This window comes from Carlito syrichta, unplaced genomic scaffold (assembly GCF_000164805.1).
Source record: "Carlito syrichta isolate Samal-C Ts95f unplaced genomic scaffold, Tarsius_syrichta-2.0.1 Scaffold283940, whole genome shotgun sequence".
In the NCBI taxonomy this organism is placed as follows: domain Eukaryota; kingdom Metazoa; phylum Chordata; class Mammalia; order Primates; family Tarsiidae; genus Carlito; species Carlito syrichta.
This window is the reverse complement of record NW_007228036.1, coordinates 73,180-91,746: the sequence shown is the minus strand read 5'-3', so window position 1 is coordinate 91,746 and position 18,567 is coordinate 73,180. Positions and strand designations below refer to the sequence as shown.

The 18,567-nt window shown below is 37.7% G+C and overlaps 2 protein-coding genes across 2 annotated transcripts; both read right to left on the bottom strand.

The window, feature by feature from the left end:
• Positions 1-6,718: 6,718 nt before the first annotated feature.
• LOC103254535 (olfactory receptor 10G9-like) lies at positions 6,719-7,660 on the bottom strand. The gene has a single exon (XM_008052606.1). It carries the CDS (start codon positions 7,658-7,660, stop codon positions 6,719-6,721), a length of 942 nt encoding a protein of 313 aa, XP_008050797.1.
• Positions 7,661-15,838: 8,178 nt separating this feature from the next.
• LOC103254530 (olfactory receptor 10G9) lies at positions 15,839-16,774 on the bottom strand. The gene has a single exon (XM_008052601.1). It carries the CDS (start codon positions 16,772-16,774, stop codon positions 15,839-15,841), a length of 936 nt encoding a protein of 311 aa, XP_008050792.1.
• Between the last annotated feature and the right edge of the window lie 1,793 nt (positions 16,775-18,567).

Genomic DNA, 18,567 nt, shown 5'->3' with positions numbered 1-18,567 from the left:
GATTGCCTGAGCCCGCGGGTTCGAGACCCGCCTGGGCGGCGAGACCTCATCTCTACAATAAATCAAATAATCAGCTGGGCGTGGTAGCGTATGCCTGTAATTCCGACTACTTGGAAGGCTGAGGCAGAAGGATTGCTGGGGCCCAGCAGTCGAGGCTGCGGTGGCTGGGAGCGGCCACTGCACTCCAGTCTGGGCAACAGAGTGAGACTCCAACTCAAAAAAAAAAAGCTAGGTCTTTGTAGAATATTTCATTCCTGGTACTGTTACTGATGCCCCCACTATTGCTTACTTTTAAGGAACTTCTCTCAGAGAAGGTAAGAATATCAGCAAAACTTCATAGTGTGACTCCACAAGCCTCCAAAATGACTCAAGCTTTCTACAAACCTGGTCCCTGTTTCTCTTATACTTGACCACGCCCTGTGAGGATCTCAGAACATTATACCCCTATATGCTCTTTCAATTGCAATCTACTGGGTGGGGGTCAGCTTTCTCTCACACTCCTTCAACCCTAGATGTCTGAATATTTTCTAATATTGGCTTTGTTAGAAATCATGTTTTTCTTCTCTCCATCTTCCTTCTCATCCTGTTAATAAACCCAGGTGACACTCCCATAAAAGATGACAATTCCAGCAAGTCTATGTTTCTTATTTAACATCTAGAACTTGAGACAGGAAAAATAGACCTAATGTAAGAGTAGAAACCTATGTCAGCTTGATATGAAAAGAAGTTGAGATTCTATACAACTGAAACTGAGGCAGCAAGGAGGTGTTAGACTAACACAGAATGTTGTCTTAGTTCAAAATTGTCATTAATTGTTCAATGAGAGAAGACCATGATACTGGGTCACTAATACAAAAAAAGGCAGCATCTCTTCTCTTATCAGAAAGTATCCTACCTCCAGGAAAGGCTTTAAATACATTAATATCATATTTTTGAAATATATAAATAAATAGCAGAGTCAGGATTACTGTAATCTCAAACATGGAGAGACGACCTTTCAAAATAGAATAAATGAAACTCTGAAATTTATATTGGACTAAGAGGACTAATCCCCAGGGTAGCTTCATTGTCAGATTTGATGAAATATGAATATTTTTATGAGGTGAAGTCCAAGATAGCTTTAGACTTAAAGTCTGAGTCCCAGTCAACAGAGTCAATGTTTGACGTGAATAGTCATGGTGAGGCAAGTTAGTCTCTACTTATTATAGATCCCCCAATTACTCTATCATCTATCTATCTATCTATCTATCTATCTGATTTTATTTAAAAAGTCATAACCATAACTAAATATCTAACTCAAAAAGAAGTTTTAGATAAAGAAAAGAAGTGAAGCAAGGGAAAAAAATAGTTAAATCTACTTTTCTACAAACTCACCTTCCAGAATGTAATTCATTTCAATATTAAAATTTGTCTCCATTTTTTGCCCAAATTTTTCACTTTCCACATACTATGTACAGGTGCTAAGTTTGCAAGATATCATTCAAATACAAATATGCAGCATGAGAAAGAGAGGTTCATTTCTATTCACGGACCAAACTAGATGGTGTGCAGGGAACAGAAATGAAAATGGGTAGAAGTTTAACTTGATGTGGGGCTCAGGGGAATGATTTACTCTTGGGTTTTCAGGTTCCTTTTGTGAGTGCAAAAACAATAGGAAGAGACCAATGAAAGGTTCTTCATAAGCATGCACATATCATACCATATGTTTCCTACTTGAATCCTCCTATGTAGAGTCCATGTCTTCCCAGACCTAATATTTATAAAGAAGAAGGACTGACTTAGCCTTTTCCCTCACTCAGGGCCCAGCTGAGTGATTGAGAGACACAGTGGCTAGCCCGCAACTTAAAATTGGCCAGAATCCACAGAGGTCCTCATTTCTTTGTGCTCTCTAGTTCCATCTCACTCTCTCATTTACCATGTTCATATGGTGTTTTAACACATTCAGATTCTCAAATTTGTTTTTTCGTTTATAGTTTTAAAGTGACTTTTCCCCAAATAATTACCTACCATACATAATTATTTCCCAGTTGTATAAATAATAATTATATTTTATTGCTGTCATAATTTTCATTGCTTTACAAACATGAGTAAGCACTTTTGATACTAGCTTTTCAGAAACTTTATTCGTTTCTTTCTTTTGAGGCAGTAGTCTTTCTCATATTGATTTATCTGAAATTTTACAAATTGAGAACTTTAGTTCATTATTTTGTTGAAAGGTAAAATGTGCCTCCAAATTTTAATTTTAAGTTAAAATAGCTATTACTTTGATAGCTATTTTTCAGTATTCCAGGAAATTCTTTCAGTTGATTCCAATATGTTTTCTGATGTTGATATTTTGGTTTTTTATTTGTACTTTTTTTTTTTTTACTTTAGAGTTGTGGAGTACAATTCAGGATTAGATAGATAAGTGGCCATAATACGGTAAAGTTTGGGCCTCCCTTTGGCCCCCACTTTGCCTAGTTTAGGATCAGGTTAAGTGCTCTATGTTCTCTCTCATAAACAGACCCTGAACATTTATCATAATACTATAAGAAAGGGATTGGCAGTAGCAGGACTCTGCCAGGGGAGGGGTGGGGGAAAAATAGCATTGATATTTTGCTTTAATAGGATTTTCTTGCAGACTAATTTGGAAGGTTTCATTTATGTAATATTCAAGACTTTAAGATAGTTTTTCCTTTATTTAAATCCTTACTTCAACAGAAATTAATTTTACTTTATGTGGCTCATAAAGATATTTGTATTTTCTATATAACTTGAATTTCAATTTTAAAATTTTTTAATAGAAGCGTTATTTTTAGGAATTTGGTTTACATTTTCAGTTGTTAACTCAAAGGAATCTGTCAAAAACCACACTAGCACTGATAAATGACTTTGGCAATGACTCAGGGTACAAGATCAATGTGCAAAAGATCATTGCATTTTAATACACCAACAACAAACAGGCAGAGAACCAGACAGAAAGCACGATTCCATTCACAATAGCCTCAAAAAAAAAATGAAGTACTTTGACATCTTCCTAGTGAAAGACCTTTACAACAAAAACTACAGATCCCTACTCAAAAAAATCAAAGACACAAACGAATGGAAAAATAATCAATATTGTAAAAATGGCCATCATACCCAAGACAATCTACATGTTCAACACAATACCCATCATATTACCAACATCATTCTTCTCAGTCCTGGAAACAACAATACAGAAATTCATATGGAAATAAAAAAGACTGAAAATAGCTAAACCAATCCTCAACAAAAGAAACAAAGCAGGAAGTATTACACAACCAGACTTTAAACTTTATTATAAGGCTACAATAATCAAACAGCCTAATACTGGTACCAGAATAGGCATATAGACCAATGGAACAGGATAGAGATTTTGGATGCAAAACCTCAATTTCTCAACCAACTCATCTTCAACAAAACCACCACCAACAACCACTGGAGAGAGGAGACTCTATTCAGCAAATGATGCTGAGAAGACAGGCTGACCACATGCAAATGAATAAAACAGGACCCCTACCTATCACCATACACAAAAATCAACTCTAAATGAATCAAAGACCTAAATGTAAAACCTCAAACTATAAGAGTCTTATTAAATACAGAGGTCACCTTTATGCACACTGGAATAGGTAACCGATTCTTGATCATAATCCCAAAAGATAAGATAAGACAAGTGGGACCTCGTAAAATGAAAAGCTTCTACAAAGCCAAAGAAACCATCAAGAGAGCAGGGAGACAGCCCACAGAGGGAAAAAAATGTCTGTTAACTGTCTGTTTAACTGTATATCTAACAAAGGCTAATATTCAGGATTTATAAGGAATTTAATTGAGTGGAAAGGGAAAGAAAAAACCCTATTAAACAGTGGGCAAAAGGCGTGAATAGACACTTCTCAAAAGAAGACATACAAGCAGCCAATAGACATGAAAAAATTCTCAGCATCACTAATTGTCAGAGAAATGCAAATCAAAACCACACTGAGATATCACCTAGCACCAGTAAGAAGGGCCATCATTAATAAATCAAACAGCAACAGACACTGGCAAGGATGTGGGGTAAGGACACTAGGGTAGAACACTGCTGGTGTGTGTGCAAACTAGTTCAATCCCCATGGAAAGTAGTATGGCAGTTTTTAGAATAACTAGAAATTGACCTTCCATATGGCCCAGCAACCCCTTCTGGGAATATACCTGGAGGAACACAAATCATTCTGCAAAAAAAGATACCTGCACATGTAAGTTTATTGCAGCACTATTCACAATAGCAAAAGTGTGAAATCAACCATGCTGTCCATTGAAAGTGAACTGGATAAGAAAAATGTGGGACATATACATAATGGAATAGTATACAGTCATAAAATGGACCCAATTATGGACTTTGCAGCAAGTTGTATGAATTTAGTGTCTATCATACTCAGTGATCTATCACAGAAACAAAGAACTGAATACTACACGTTCTCACTCATAATTGGGTCCTGAACATTTATCACAATAATACAAGAGAGGGATAGGCAGTAGAAGAACACTTCCGGGGGAGGGAAAGGGGTCACATAACATCCCTTGAGGGTACCTGATTCTAAACCAAGGGAAGTGAGGAACAGTGGGAGGCCCAAATTTCACCTGTACATAGATCATTTATGTACCTAAATGTGACTTGTACCCACATCTTTAAAATAAAATAGAGGAAAAAATTTGTCAATTGTTTTCGTTTTTCTCTTATAATTTTCTTATTAACCTCTAGGTTTATCATTATAAAAAAAAATTGAGGTGCAAAATTTATATTTTAAAACAGTAATTTTAGTCTAATGTGTCTTTTTTGGTTATGCTTTTCTGTTTGTTATTTTCTTCAAAATATATTTACATAAACTAATATCATGAAGTCTACAACATTTCTATTTCCTAACAACTTTGATGTCTATACTGTGAGATAAGATTAAAAATATTATTCTTTTCTTTCTGAATACCCAAATAACCCAAAATAACTTATTGAAGAATTCATTTTTGCTTTACAGTGCTGCAGTGTCTTCTTTGTCATATGAATATGCTATCAATCTATTTCTTTATTATGTTCCATATTTGATATTTAAGTAGCCTCATCCAAATACAACATTCTCTGAATAACTATAGCATCATAATAAATTTTGATATCTGGTATTTTGAATATTTCAGTTATGTGTTATTTCTTCAAGATTATGTTGATCATTTGGGGGAACTCATTTCATTTCAATATATACTTATGATCCACATGTTCATATCTACAACATCAAATGCTGGGATTTAATTTTGAATTGCATTGAATCTATAGAACAATTTGAAGAGAATTGGTATGTTTAAAATATGAGTCTTCCATGTGCACATTATAATTCTTGACTTTTTCAGCAACACATATTATTCTCAAAATACTGTAATTTCCATTGTCATAGTCTTACACATATTTATTTAAAATTAAATTCAGATCAGAGTTCCCAATCTCAGAACTATTGACATTTGGGGCAAGATAAGTCTTGGGGGCCTGTCCTGTGCATTGTGGGATTTTTGGCAGCATCTCTGACTTCTACCACTAGATCCCAGTACTTGTGATACGCAACAATATCTCCAGTCAAGTGATCCTGTGGAGCAAAAGGTCCCCAGTGAGCTAGATCTTTTTTTTTTTTTGAGTTGGAGTCTTACTCTGTCGCCCAGACGGGAGTGCAGTGGCCGCTCCCAGCCACCGCAGCCTCGATCTGCTGGGCTCCGGCGATCCTTCCACCTCAGCCTTCTAAGTAGCCGGAACTACAGGCGCACGCTACCCCACCCGGCTAATTTTTGATTTATTGTAGAGATGAGTTCTCGCCAAGTTCCCAAGGCGGATCTCGAACCCACGAGCTCAGGCAATCCACTCACCTCAGCCTCCCAAAGCCCAGGATTACAGGCTGAGCCACCGAGCCCGGCTGAGGTAGATTTTAAGAGGTTTAATTTTTATATTGAATCCTAACAAACATAAATAAGCAGTTGAAAAAGTAAATTACATAAACCATTATACATGAAATTGTAGATCATATGCTCTCATTGCTGTGTAGCAACTCATTGTGTGAATATACAACAGTTTCTCATTCATTGGTAGATAATTATTTGAATGGTTGGCCATTTTTGTATATTACAAATTCTGTTTCTAAAAATAACGTATACAGATACACATATATACAAGGAATTTCCTTTAGCAAACCTATATATTTATTATATTATATACCTTTTTGCATATATGTTTGGATTTGTATATTCAAAAAATACAGACACACTAAACAACCAAAAAGATTCTTGAAGTCACAGCAACAAAAAGAAAACTTACCTCTGATATTGGTTGCTATCATTTCACAACATACAATGATTATGAATTCTTCATTGTGTACACAAGAAATAAACCCAAAAATAAAGCATATAAACTTACATAAATAAATGATTCAACAGTCTGACCATGAGATCCAGTTAAAATATTTACTTTTTAAAAAGGTAAAACAACTCTATTGAAGATAAATGAGTAAAACATTGAATTATAAGCATGTTCATCATAAATAAAAATCTAGTCGTGATTTTAAAAATATCTAAGACAATCTACAAAAGAAATATAACTGAGTAGATGCTTTTGAACAATGTTTAACACTGACTACAACACATGTGATGAATTTCACATGAATAACAACCATATTACTAACTCTGAACAAATAAGCGTATTTCTGTTCTAGTGTTTATCCGTCGGAGAACATGCTATTTTGTCTTTAAGCTTCAACAGAGCTTTCTTCACCTCCTTATTTCTCAGGGTGTACACAACAGGGTTGAGAAGGGGAGTCAGTGCAGTGTAGAAAACTGCTACAAACCCATCCACAGCATCCCTGGAGCCTGGCCTCAGGTAAATAAAAACACAGGGAACAAAGAAACAAAGGACCACGATACAGTGGGAGGCACAGGTCTGAAAGGCTCTGTGTCTCCCCTCTGAGGTGCGGATCTTTAGAATGGAACAGACAATGGACACATAGGACAACACTATGAGGAGAAAGCAGCTCGAGGCCACTATTCCAACACTCACAAAGATGACCACCTCATTGGCTGAAGTGTCCGCACAGGCCAGTTTGAGAAGTGGTGGTCCATCACAGAAGTAATGCTGGATCTCATTAGGTCCACAGTAGGGCAAACGAAATGTCAATATGGTCTGGACAGCAGAGTGAAGAGAACCACTGAGCCAAGTGCTAATGGCCAGGAGGGCACACACTTTCCCGCTCATCATGCTGGTGTACCTGAGTGGGTAACTGATGGCCAGGTAGCGATCATAGGACATGACTGTGTAGAGGAAACACTCAGTGCTTCCCAGGAAGTGGAAAGAATAGAACTGGGCCATGCAGCTGTGGAATGAGATGGCTCTGCCAGCAGGGGACAACAGGGTCATCAGCATTTTGGGCACTGTGACACTGGAGAACCACATGTCGATAAAAGACAGGTTGGTGAGGAAGTAGTACATGGGGATGTGGAGGTGAGAATCCACCCAGATCACTAACAGGATGAGGAGATTTCCCACCACAGTGAGCACATAAATTCCCAGGAAGATTCCAAAGAAGGGAGTGTCCAGCGCTGGGGTATGCGGAAGGCCCGTGAGGATGAATGTTATCACAAAGCTTGCATTGGACATTTCTTCTCACCCTTGGCCTCTGTCACTGTGGGAATATAAAAAGTACCCAAGATTGAGAAGTTAGTTAAGAACTGAGAATCTATTCTTATGTGACAACTACATCAACCATGGTAGATAATTCTGAAGTTATCCTAGACTTTGCACGTCACTCTCAGCTTCTAGTTACCATTGCAGGTTACAAAACTCCTTTGATAACGGTGAAGACGAAATGATTTCAGTGTCTCTCTTGCTCAAAGACACATACATAAATAGACACAGATATATGCAGATGATAGTAGAAAAAGTTAGATTTTATTGGTGCATTAAAAATTGCCACTAACTCTTTGGCCTAAATCATGCAAATTTAAATCTCACCCTTTCAGTGGGACAGGCCAGCTGGGCCCTCTGCTCAAGGTCTCATCAAGTTTTCATCAACATTACTAGATCTACAACCGGATACTCTTCCAAGATTATTGAGGATATTAATGGAATTCTGTTCCCTCTAGTTTTAGAACTAAGGTCCCAGTTTTGCTGGTTGTTGGCCAGAAATGTCATATTCAGCTTCTAGTTGCCACAGTAGGTGCTATGATCCTAGCCACCTGTTTTTTTCAAAACATAATAACCTACTTAAAACTCTCTCCAGTTTTCCATAACAAAGTCCTGTATAATACAATGCAATCAAAGGAGTGATATTCCATCATTTTCACAGGTACCACCCACGCTCAAAGGAAGGTTATTAAATAGGGAATGTATACCAGTGGAAGTACTTAAAATTCTACCTACAACATTCTGGGGTTTTTTTGCAGGGCTCAAGGAAAAGCTTAAAAATAAAACAAGAATTTAATTGTTGGCAATAATAAATATTTTTAAAATGTACAGTAAGCCTAAATCACCCTCTAGTTTCTATACATGTTGTCATTACTGGCATCATCTATCACACCAAGAAGTTATAAGTATTAAATATGATATAAAGTACTCAGTACTGTGCTTCGCACAAAATAAATTGTAATAGATAGTTAGACAACATTGTGCCTTGCAGCAGATTCACAGAGTTGTCATCATTGATCTTAGCAAGAAAGAAATGAATACTCTCTCTTAGAGTTTCCAGAGTCCTGCTCAACTCAAAAGCTAGGTCTTTCTAAGATATTTCATTCCTAGTACTGTTATTGGTACTCCAACTGTTGCCTATTTTGGCTTCTCTCAGATCTCTCAAAGAAAATAAGAATAACAGCAAAACTCCATAACAACAAGAACCCACCAAATTTTCTACAAGCCTGCCCTCCCTGTTTTCTTACACTTGACCATTCCCTGTGAGGCTCTCAGAACATTATGTTCCTACATGGTCTTTCAACTGAAATCTCCTGGCTAGGGCCTGCTTTCTCTCATAATCCTTCTATCCTAGATGTGTGAATATTTTTTAAATGTGACTTTTTTAGACAGCATATTTTTCTTCCCTCTATCTCCCCCTTCTCCATATACTTATAAACCCGGGAGATACTCCCATAAGAGAAGACAATTCCTGCAAGTCTTTTTTCTTCATTTAACACTTAGAACCTGCAACAAAATAAACGGACCTAATGTAAGAGTGGGGGATTCTGTGCAATTCCAATTTAGGCAGCAATGAGGTATTTGACTTAATACACAGTGTTGTCTTAGTTCAGAATTGTTATTAAATTATTCAGTGAGAGAAAACTGTGAAATTGGGTCACCAATACAAAATAAACCGGCATCTCTGCTCTTAGCAAATCCCAGAGAGTATCCTATTTCCAGGAAGTGTTTTTAAATATATTGAGGCTATATTTTTTAAATATATAAATAAATAACAGAGCTAGGTTTACTGTAATCTCTAACATGGATATCAGAACTTTCAAAATTGAACAAATGAAGCCAAGATTTCTATTGCACCAAGAGGACTAATCCCCAGAATAGCTTTATAATCAGATTTATGAAATATGAACATTTTCATTAGGTGAAGCCCAAGGTAGCCTTAAACTTAAAGCCTGAATCCCAGTCAGCAGAGTCAATGTTTGACTTGAATAGTCATGGTGAAGCAACTTAGTCTCTACTTAGATCCCCTCAATTGCTCTCTGTATTCTATCTATCTATCTATCTATCTATCTATCTATCTATCTATCTATCTAGTCATAACCATAACTAAGTATCTTAGTGCTGAATGTAAATTTAAGATTAAAGAAAAAAGGATAGCAGGGGAAAAAATACGTTAAATCCACCTTTCTACAAACTCACCTTACAGAGTGTGATTCTTTTCAATATTAAAACTTGTCTGAGGCTAGATGCAGTGGCTCATGCATGTAATCCCAACACTTTGGGAGGCCAAGGCGGGAGAATTACTTGAGGTAAGGAGTTCAAGATCATCCTTGGCAACATACTCAGACTCTGTAAAAATTTTAAAAATGAGCCAGGAGTGGTAATGCATGCCTGTAGTCTCAGCTACTTGAGAGGCTGAGGTGGGAAGATCGCTTGAAACCAGAAGTTTGAGGTTGCAATAAGCTATGTTCGTTTCACCTCACTTTAACCTGGATAACAGGGCAAGACCCATCTCAAAAAAAACCTTGTCTGTTTTTTGCCCAGATTTTTCATTTTCCACGTGCTATGTACAGATGTTGAGTTTGCAAAATATCATCCAAAGCACAGATACGCAGCTTTGAGAAGAAAAGGTTCATTTCTAGTCACAGGCCAAACTAGATGGTATGCAGGAAACAGAAGCTTAATTTGATGTGGGCCTCAGGAGAACTATTTACTCTTGGGTTCTCAGGTTCCCTTGGTGAGTACAAAAACAACAGGAAGAGACTAATGAAAGGTTCTTCATAAGCAAGCACATATCACCCATATGCTTCCCACTTAAATCCTCCTGAGTAGAATCCATGTCTTCCCAGGCCTAATATTTATACCTAAAAAAATTAAAATAAAAAAATGGAGGACTGACCTTTTCCATTCACCAGTGATTGAGAGACACAACAGCTTGCCCTTAAATTAAAATTGACCATAATCCATAGAGGTCCTCACTCGTTTGCATGCTCCAGCTCCATATCACTCTCTCATTCATTATCTTTGTTTTTGTTTTTTGTTTTTGTTTTTAATTTTGTATTTTCATTTCAGTGATTTTTTAATTATAAAGATGTGGGGTACAATTGAAGGTTAGATATACAAACGTTGATTATGCAGGTACCCTTCTTGATAAGGTATGCCCCTCATAGCAGTTTCATTCACTATCTTTGTATGGAGGTTTAACACATCCAAATTCTCAAACTTATTTTTTTCTTTATAATTTTAGAGTGCCTTTTTCCACAAATAATTATCTACCATACACAACTCTTTCTCAATTGTATAAGTAATAATTACATTTTATTGCTGTCATAATTTTCATTGTTTTTACAAACATGAATAAATACTTTTGATATATCATGTGTATATCTCATTTTGTAAACTAGTTTTTCAGAAACTTTATTCATTTCTTTCTTTCTTTTTTTTTTTTTTTTTTTTTTGAGTTGGAGTCTCACTCTGTCGCCGGACCTGCTGGGCTCCGGCGATCCTTCCGCCTCAGCCTTCCAAGTAGCTGGAATTACAGGCATGAGCTACCATGCCCGGCTGATTTTTTGATTTATTGTAGAGATGAGGTCTTGCTGCCCAGGTGGGTCTCGAACCCGTGGGCTCAGGCAATTCACTCACCTCAGCCTCTCAAAGGCGCAGGATTACAGGCTGAGTCACCGAGCCCGGCTTCATTTCTTTCTTTTAAGGTAATAGTCTTTCTCTTATTGATTTATCTGAAATTTTACAAATTGAGAGCATTAATTCATCATTTTATTGTAAGGCAAAAAGCCCTTTCAAATTTTTCATTGTTTGAATATTTTATTTCTATAGATACTTTTCAGTGTTCTAGAAAATGTTATCAGTTGATTCCAATATGTTTTTCTGGTGTTGGCATTTTGCTTTAAAAGGGTTTTCTTGCACACCAGTTTGTAAGTTTCCACTTACGTAATATTTAATGCTTTAAGAAAGTTTTTCCCTTAATTAAATTTTTACTTCACTGGAAATTAATTTTGCCTTACATGGGACATAAGGATTTTTTTAATGTTTTTATTTTCTTCATAATTTGAGGTTATAATAGTAATTACCTCACAAACTGAAGTGCTTTTATAGCATTTGGTTTAATTTCCCTATTGTTTTGTGTTTTCTCTTATATTTGCTTATTAACCACTAGGTTCATTATATAATAATGAAAAGCATAACTTGAAAATTTATATTTCAACACATAATGATTTTAGTCTAATGTATCATTTTGCTTTTGGTTAAACTCTTTGGTTATTTGTCTCCTTTAAAATATCTTTACCTGGGAAAGGGACAAGATGGCAATGGAGCCAGTCAGAGTGTGCAAGTCTCTGCATGGGTGAGTACACAAAAGAACTCATCTGCATCCATTTGTGTGTGCAAGTGGGTGAGCGAATGTCCAACTGAAGGGAGACATGGGATTAAGTGCCTGGGGGCCCCCTGCAGAAACAGCTGTAATTTACTGTTGCTCTGAATTTGGCACCTACTGCACACAGAAAGATCCACAACCCCCTTGGTATCTCTCAGGAAAAGGCAGAAGACACCTGGCACCTGGCCCAAACTACCGCCTGAGGCAACAGGCCAGGGATGGCAACAGGGAATGTGGAGAAAGCATGGAGAGGAAACCTGGAGCTGAGCCCAACCAGAGGAGAAAACATGGACTGTTGCCATTTTCTCTGCCCTAGGACTGGGCAGAGACCTGCTTTATATCACCTAATTCTGAGCAGCCTGCATCCTGAGCACCCTGCATCCTGTGATGGGGGGGGCATATCTCCACATCCCTCTGAAACTGACCATCGTTTGCCCAGAGAGAATACTCCAAGTGCATGATACCAGAGAGACAGATGCCCTGCCCCTGCACTGGACCAAACACAGATGCAATCAGAGCAGGAGAGGTAACAGCAGACAAGTTGGGAGCTTTTCCTGGGAAGTACTGCTGGAGTGAGCTGAATACTGGCATTGAGGAGCGTGGAGGAAATGCAGGAGGGAGCCTGAGGCAAGCTCCCAAGGAAGCAACAGGGAGAGGTCTCCCAAACCTAGACTGGATTCCAGAGCCTTGCCACCAGATTCCAAGATCTGAAGACTGGTAGCTGCTGAGGAGGGAGCTATTGACCCCAGTAGTGGTAGACACAGCAACTGACAGAGAAACCAAGCAGATTGTCTAATGGCTGGGCAGAGAATTGCTCCAGGGTGGCCTCTGCAGAACAGCAGAACTGCATCTTGAAACACCTGTATGGAAACAAACTTGATAACCTAAATGAAATGGAGGACAATTTGACATCACACAACCTCCAAAGTTTGAAACAAGAAGACATTGAGATCCTAAGTAGACCAATAACAACCCAGTAAATTGACTCTGTCATAAGAAAACTACCTGCCAAAAAAAAAGCCTTGGACCAGATAGATTTCCAGCAGAATTGTACAAAACATACAGGGAGGATCTGATATCAATCCTAGTGAAAGTATTACAGGCAACTGAGAAAGATGGAACTCTCCTCAAATCATTTTATGAAGCTAACATCACTGATATTCAAACTGGCTAAAGATCTGACAAAGAAAGAGAACTACAGGCCAATATCCCTGATGAACATAGATGCAAAAATTCTCAACAAGATTCTAGCAAATCAGATCCAACAACACATCTCAAAAATCATCCACCATGACCAAGTAGGCTTCATCCCTGGGAGGCAAGGCTGGTTCAGCATCTGCAAGACCATTAATGTAATTCAATACATCAACAGATATAAAAACAAGAACCACATGATTATGTCATTAGGTGCAGAAAAATCTTTCAATAAATCCAGCATCCCTTCTTAATAAAAACCCTTGAACATCTAAGCATAGAGGGAACATAGTAAGAGTCATATATGATAAACCCACATCCAACATATTGCTAAATGAACAGAAATTGGAAACATTTCCCCTAAAAACCAGAACAAGACAAGGATGCCCACTCTCTCCCCTCCTGTTTAACAGTGTTTGAAGTCCTAGCTAGAGCAATCATACAAGAGTAGGAAATCAGGGGTATTCAAATAGGAAGGAGGAAGCCAAGTTACCTCTCTTTGCTGATGATATGATCTTATATCTCAAAAATCCAAGAAAATCCGTCAAAAACCTTCTTGCTTTGATAAAGGACTTTGACAAAGTCTCAGGGTACAAAATAAACATACGAAAGAGTTGCATTCTTACACACCAACAGCAAACAGGCAGAGAACCAAATAAAAAAGCACAATCCCATTCACAATAGCCACACACAAAAAAATGAAATACTTCAGCATCTTCCTAATCAGAGAAGTGAAGGATCTTTACAACGAAAACTACAAAACACTGCTCAAAGTCAAACATGACACAAACAAATGGAAAAATATTCCATACTCATGGAAAAGCCTAACATCTAGGATCTATAAGGAACCCAAACATGCCAAAAGGAAAAAAAACAAATAACCCCATTCAAAAGAGGGCAAAAGACATGAATAGACACTTCTCTAAAGAAGCTGTATGGGCAGCCAACAGACTCATGAAAAAATGCTCAGCCTCACTAATCATCAGAGAAATGCAAATCAAAACTACCTCCTAACCCCAGTAAGAATGATCATTATTAATAAATCAAACAACAACAGATGCTGGTGAGGATGCAGGGAAAAGGGAAAACTTCTACACTGCTGGTGGGAATGCAAACGAGTTCAACCTCTATGGAAAACAGTGTGGCAATTTCTATAAGAACTAGAAATTGACCTTCCATATGACCTAGCAATCCCCCTATTGGGAATATACCCAGAGGAACCCAAATCATTCTACAAAGAAGATGCCTGCATATGCATGTTTATTGCAGCACTATTCACAATAGTAAAAACATAGAACCAACTGTGCTGCCCATCAAAACTGGACTGGATTAAAAAAATGTGGTACATATACATGATGGAATATTACACAGCCATAAAGAAGGACAAAATTATGGACTTTGCAGCAACTTGGATGGATTTAAAGTCTATAATACTCAGTGATTTAGGACAGAAACAAAGAACTGAGTATCATATGCTCTAACTCATAAGTGGACCTTGAACTTTTACCATAGTACTATAAGAAAGGGATTGGCAGTAGCCAAAAACTGCCAGAGAGGGGAGGCATGTAACATCAATAAGCATACCTGATCTCAAATCAGACTAAGTGAGGAGCAAAATTAGGCCCAAACTTTACCTGTACAATAACCACTTATATACCTAAACCTGAATTGTACCCCACATCTTTAAATAAATAAATATTTTCTAACCACTATAAATAATTGATTTTTTGCTGTGCATGGTAGGAAATAGGCTCAATATTATTTAATATTTTTTATTCTGAAATTGCAACTCAAATAACTTTTGAGAAGTCATTTTGCTTACTATCCTGCAGCATCATATTTGTCATATTAATATGTATCAGTCTATTTCTTTACTCTCTATTCTGCTCTATTTTTCCATTTGTCTAGTCTCATAAAAATACTACATTCTCTGAATAGGTAATAAATTTTGATATCTGGTATTGTGAATCTTTGAGTTATATTTTGTTTTTTTAGATGAGCTTGACCATGGAATTACCTTTAGCAAATCTATATATTACATATTATATGCTTTCTTTTACATATGCATTTGAATTTGTATGTAACGCACAAATACACAGATATACTAAAACAAGCAAAATGACTTTTGCACAGACACCGTTACAAAAAAGAATAGTTAGCGCTGATATTTGTTGCTATCCTCGAGCAATATTCCAATGATTGTAAACTCTTTATTTTGTGTGCGCAAGAAATAAAACAAAAGGCAAAAGCATATCATCAACTTACATGTATGAATGAGTCAACCCTCTGCCCCTGAAGTCCAAATAAAATATTTATTTTTAAAAAAAGTTTAAACAAACCCATTGAAGATAAATGAATAAACAGATTGAAATATAAGCCTGTTCATCATAAATAAAAATCTAGTTGTAACTTTAAAAATGTCCAAGACAATCTGTGAAAGTAATGTCACTAAGTAGATACTTTTGAATAATGTTTAACACTGAGAACTATACGTGCAATAAATTTCACATGGATAACTAAATTACATTACTAATTTTGCATAAATTGGTGTATTTTCTTTTTAGTGATTATCCTCTATGAGAACGTGCTATTTTGTCTTTAAGCTTCAACAGAGCTTTCTTCACTTCCTTGTTCCTCAGGGTGTACACAGCAGGGTTGAGAAGGGGTGTCAGTACAGTGTAGAAAACTGCCACGACCCCATCCACAGCATCTCTGGAGCCTGGCCTCAGGTAAATAAAAACACAGGGAACAAAGAAACAAAGGACCACAATACAGTGGGAGGCACAGGTCTGAAAGGCTCTGCATCTACCCTCTGAGGTGCGAATTCTCAGGATGGAACAGACGATGGATACATAGGACAGCACTATGAGGAGAAAGCAGCCTACAGCCACTACCCCAATGTTCACAAAGATGACCATCTCATTGACTGAAGTGTCTGCACAGGCTAGCTTGAGAATGGGCGGTGCATCACAGAAGTAGTGCTGGATCTGGTTGGGTCCACAGTAAGGCAAACGGAATGTCAGTGTGGTCTGGACTGCAGAGTGCAAAGAGCCACTGAGCCAAGTGCTAGTAGCAAGGAGGGCACACGTTCTCCCTCTCATCATGCAGGTGTACCTGAGTGGGTAACTGATGGCCAGGTAGCGATCATAGGACATGACTGTGTAGAGGAAACACTCTGTGCTCCCCAGGAAGTGGAAGAAATAAAGCTGGATCATGCAGCTGTGGAAGGAGATTGCTTTGCCAGCAGGTGACGATAAGGTCATCAGCATTTTGGGCAATGTGACAGTGGAGAACCACATGTCAATGAAGGATAGGTTAGTGAGTAAGTAGTACATGGGGGTGTGGAGGTGAGAATTCACCCAGATCACCAGCAAGATGAGGAGATTTCCTACTACAGTGAGCACATAAACCCCCAGGAAGATTCCAAAGAGAGGCGTGTCCAGCGTTGGGGTATGGGGAAGGCCTGTGAGGATGAACATTGTCACGAAGCTTGTGTTGGACATTTCTTCTCACTCTTGGTCTCTGTCACTGTGTGAATATAAAGAGCACCCAGTATTGAGAAGTTAATTGAGAACTGAGAATCTCTTTTTTATGTGACAACTGCATCAACCACAGTAGATAGTTCTAAAGTTGTCCTAGGCTTTAATTGTTACAAAGCTTCTTTGATAAAGTGATGAAGTGATTTCAGAATCTTTCTCCTCTACACACAAGCACATACACAAATAGAGACAAACACAATATATGCAGAATAAATTAAGAAAGGATATTATATTAGATGGTTATTGATGTGTTAAAAATTACCACAAACTTAGTGACATAAAACATGCAATTTTATTATCTCACCCTCTCTGTGGGTCAGGTCTGCTGGGTCCTCCATTCAAGGTCTCACAAGGTTTTAGTCAATGTGCCAACAGGCCTGCAATCTCATCTGATGCTTGGGATTCTCTTCCAGGCTTATTAAGGTTATTGGCAGGATTTCATTCCTTGAAGTTTAGGTCTGAAATCCCAGTTTTCTTTCTGGTTGTTGGCAGGGCATTTCACCCTTAGCTTCTAGAGGTCACCTTAGGTTCTAGGAAGTTCCTGCACTTGGTCTTCTCATAACTTTACTTCTTAAAAGCCAGCAGGAATACATATGCTTATTGCAGCATTGTTCACAATAGCAAGAACATGGAACCAACTGTGCTGCCCATCAAAAGAAGACTGGATTAAACAAAATGTGGTACATATACACGATGGAATATTACACAGTCATAAAGAAGGACAAAATCATGAACTTCACAACAACCTGGATAGACTTAGAGTCTATAATACTGACCAATCTATCACAGAAACAAAGAACCGAGTATCACATGTTCTCATTCACACGCACACCTTGAACAATTATCGCAATCCTATAAGAAAAAGATTGGCAGTAGCGGGAAACTGCTGGTGGGGGCGGAGCGGTGGAGATGATGAAGGATTGGCAGTAGTAGGAATCTGCCGGGAGAGAAGGGGCACACCTCATCCACAAGGATACCTGCATAATGAACATTTGTATACCTAACCCTGAATTGTACCCCACATCTTTAAAATAAAAAAATTAAAAGAAAATTCACACACACAAAAAAAGCCAGCAGGAGAATCTCTCCCCAGGTTTTAACAAAGTGTTATGTAATATCCAATCAAAGGAATGATATTTCATTATATTCACAGATCCCACTCACATTCAAGGAGAGGTCATTACACAGGGAGGATATACTGGGGGGCAGGTGGCGGGGGGTGGAGCAAAAAAAAATCTTTAGGTTACTTTGAATTCTATCACATTTTATTAATTCCAGAAATTTAATTTTGGGAGGAATGAATATTTCAAAAGTCTACCCTTCACCAAATCTTATTTAGTTTGCTCATAAGTGACTTGGCTTAGTCACCTCACCTACATCACTGGAAATTTATAAGTATTAAATACGATGATGCATGTAAAGTACTTAGCACTGTTTCTGGTAGGTGATAACTTCTGAATAAATGATAGTGAGTCATACCACATGTGCCTTGAAGCAGTATTACAGAATTACCTTTTTTTCTTAGCATGAGAAAATAAGTAAATTTTCTTCGTTTTTACAGAACACTCTGTATTTCAAAGCTAAGTTTTGAGAAAGTCTTCATTCCTGGTACTGTTATCGGTACCCCTATTATTGCCTCATTTTAAAGGTGTTTCTCTCAGAGCAGGTAAACATTTCAGTGTGACTCCATAGTGAGATTCCAAGAATCTCCCAAATGATCCAGAACATGCCAAACTTTATTTGTGACTGAATCCCTG

Coding starts and splice junctions, on each gene's coding strand:
- LOC103254535 (XM_008052606.1), bottom strand. CDS start 7,660: ATGTCCAATGCAAGCTTTGTGATAACATTCATCCTCACGGGCCTTCCG.
- LOC103254530 (XM_008052601.1), bottom strand. CDS start 16,774: ATGTCCAACACAAGCTTCGTGACAATGTTCATCCTCACAGGCCTTCCC.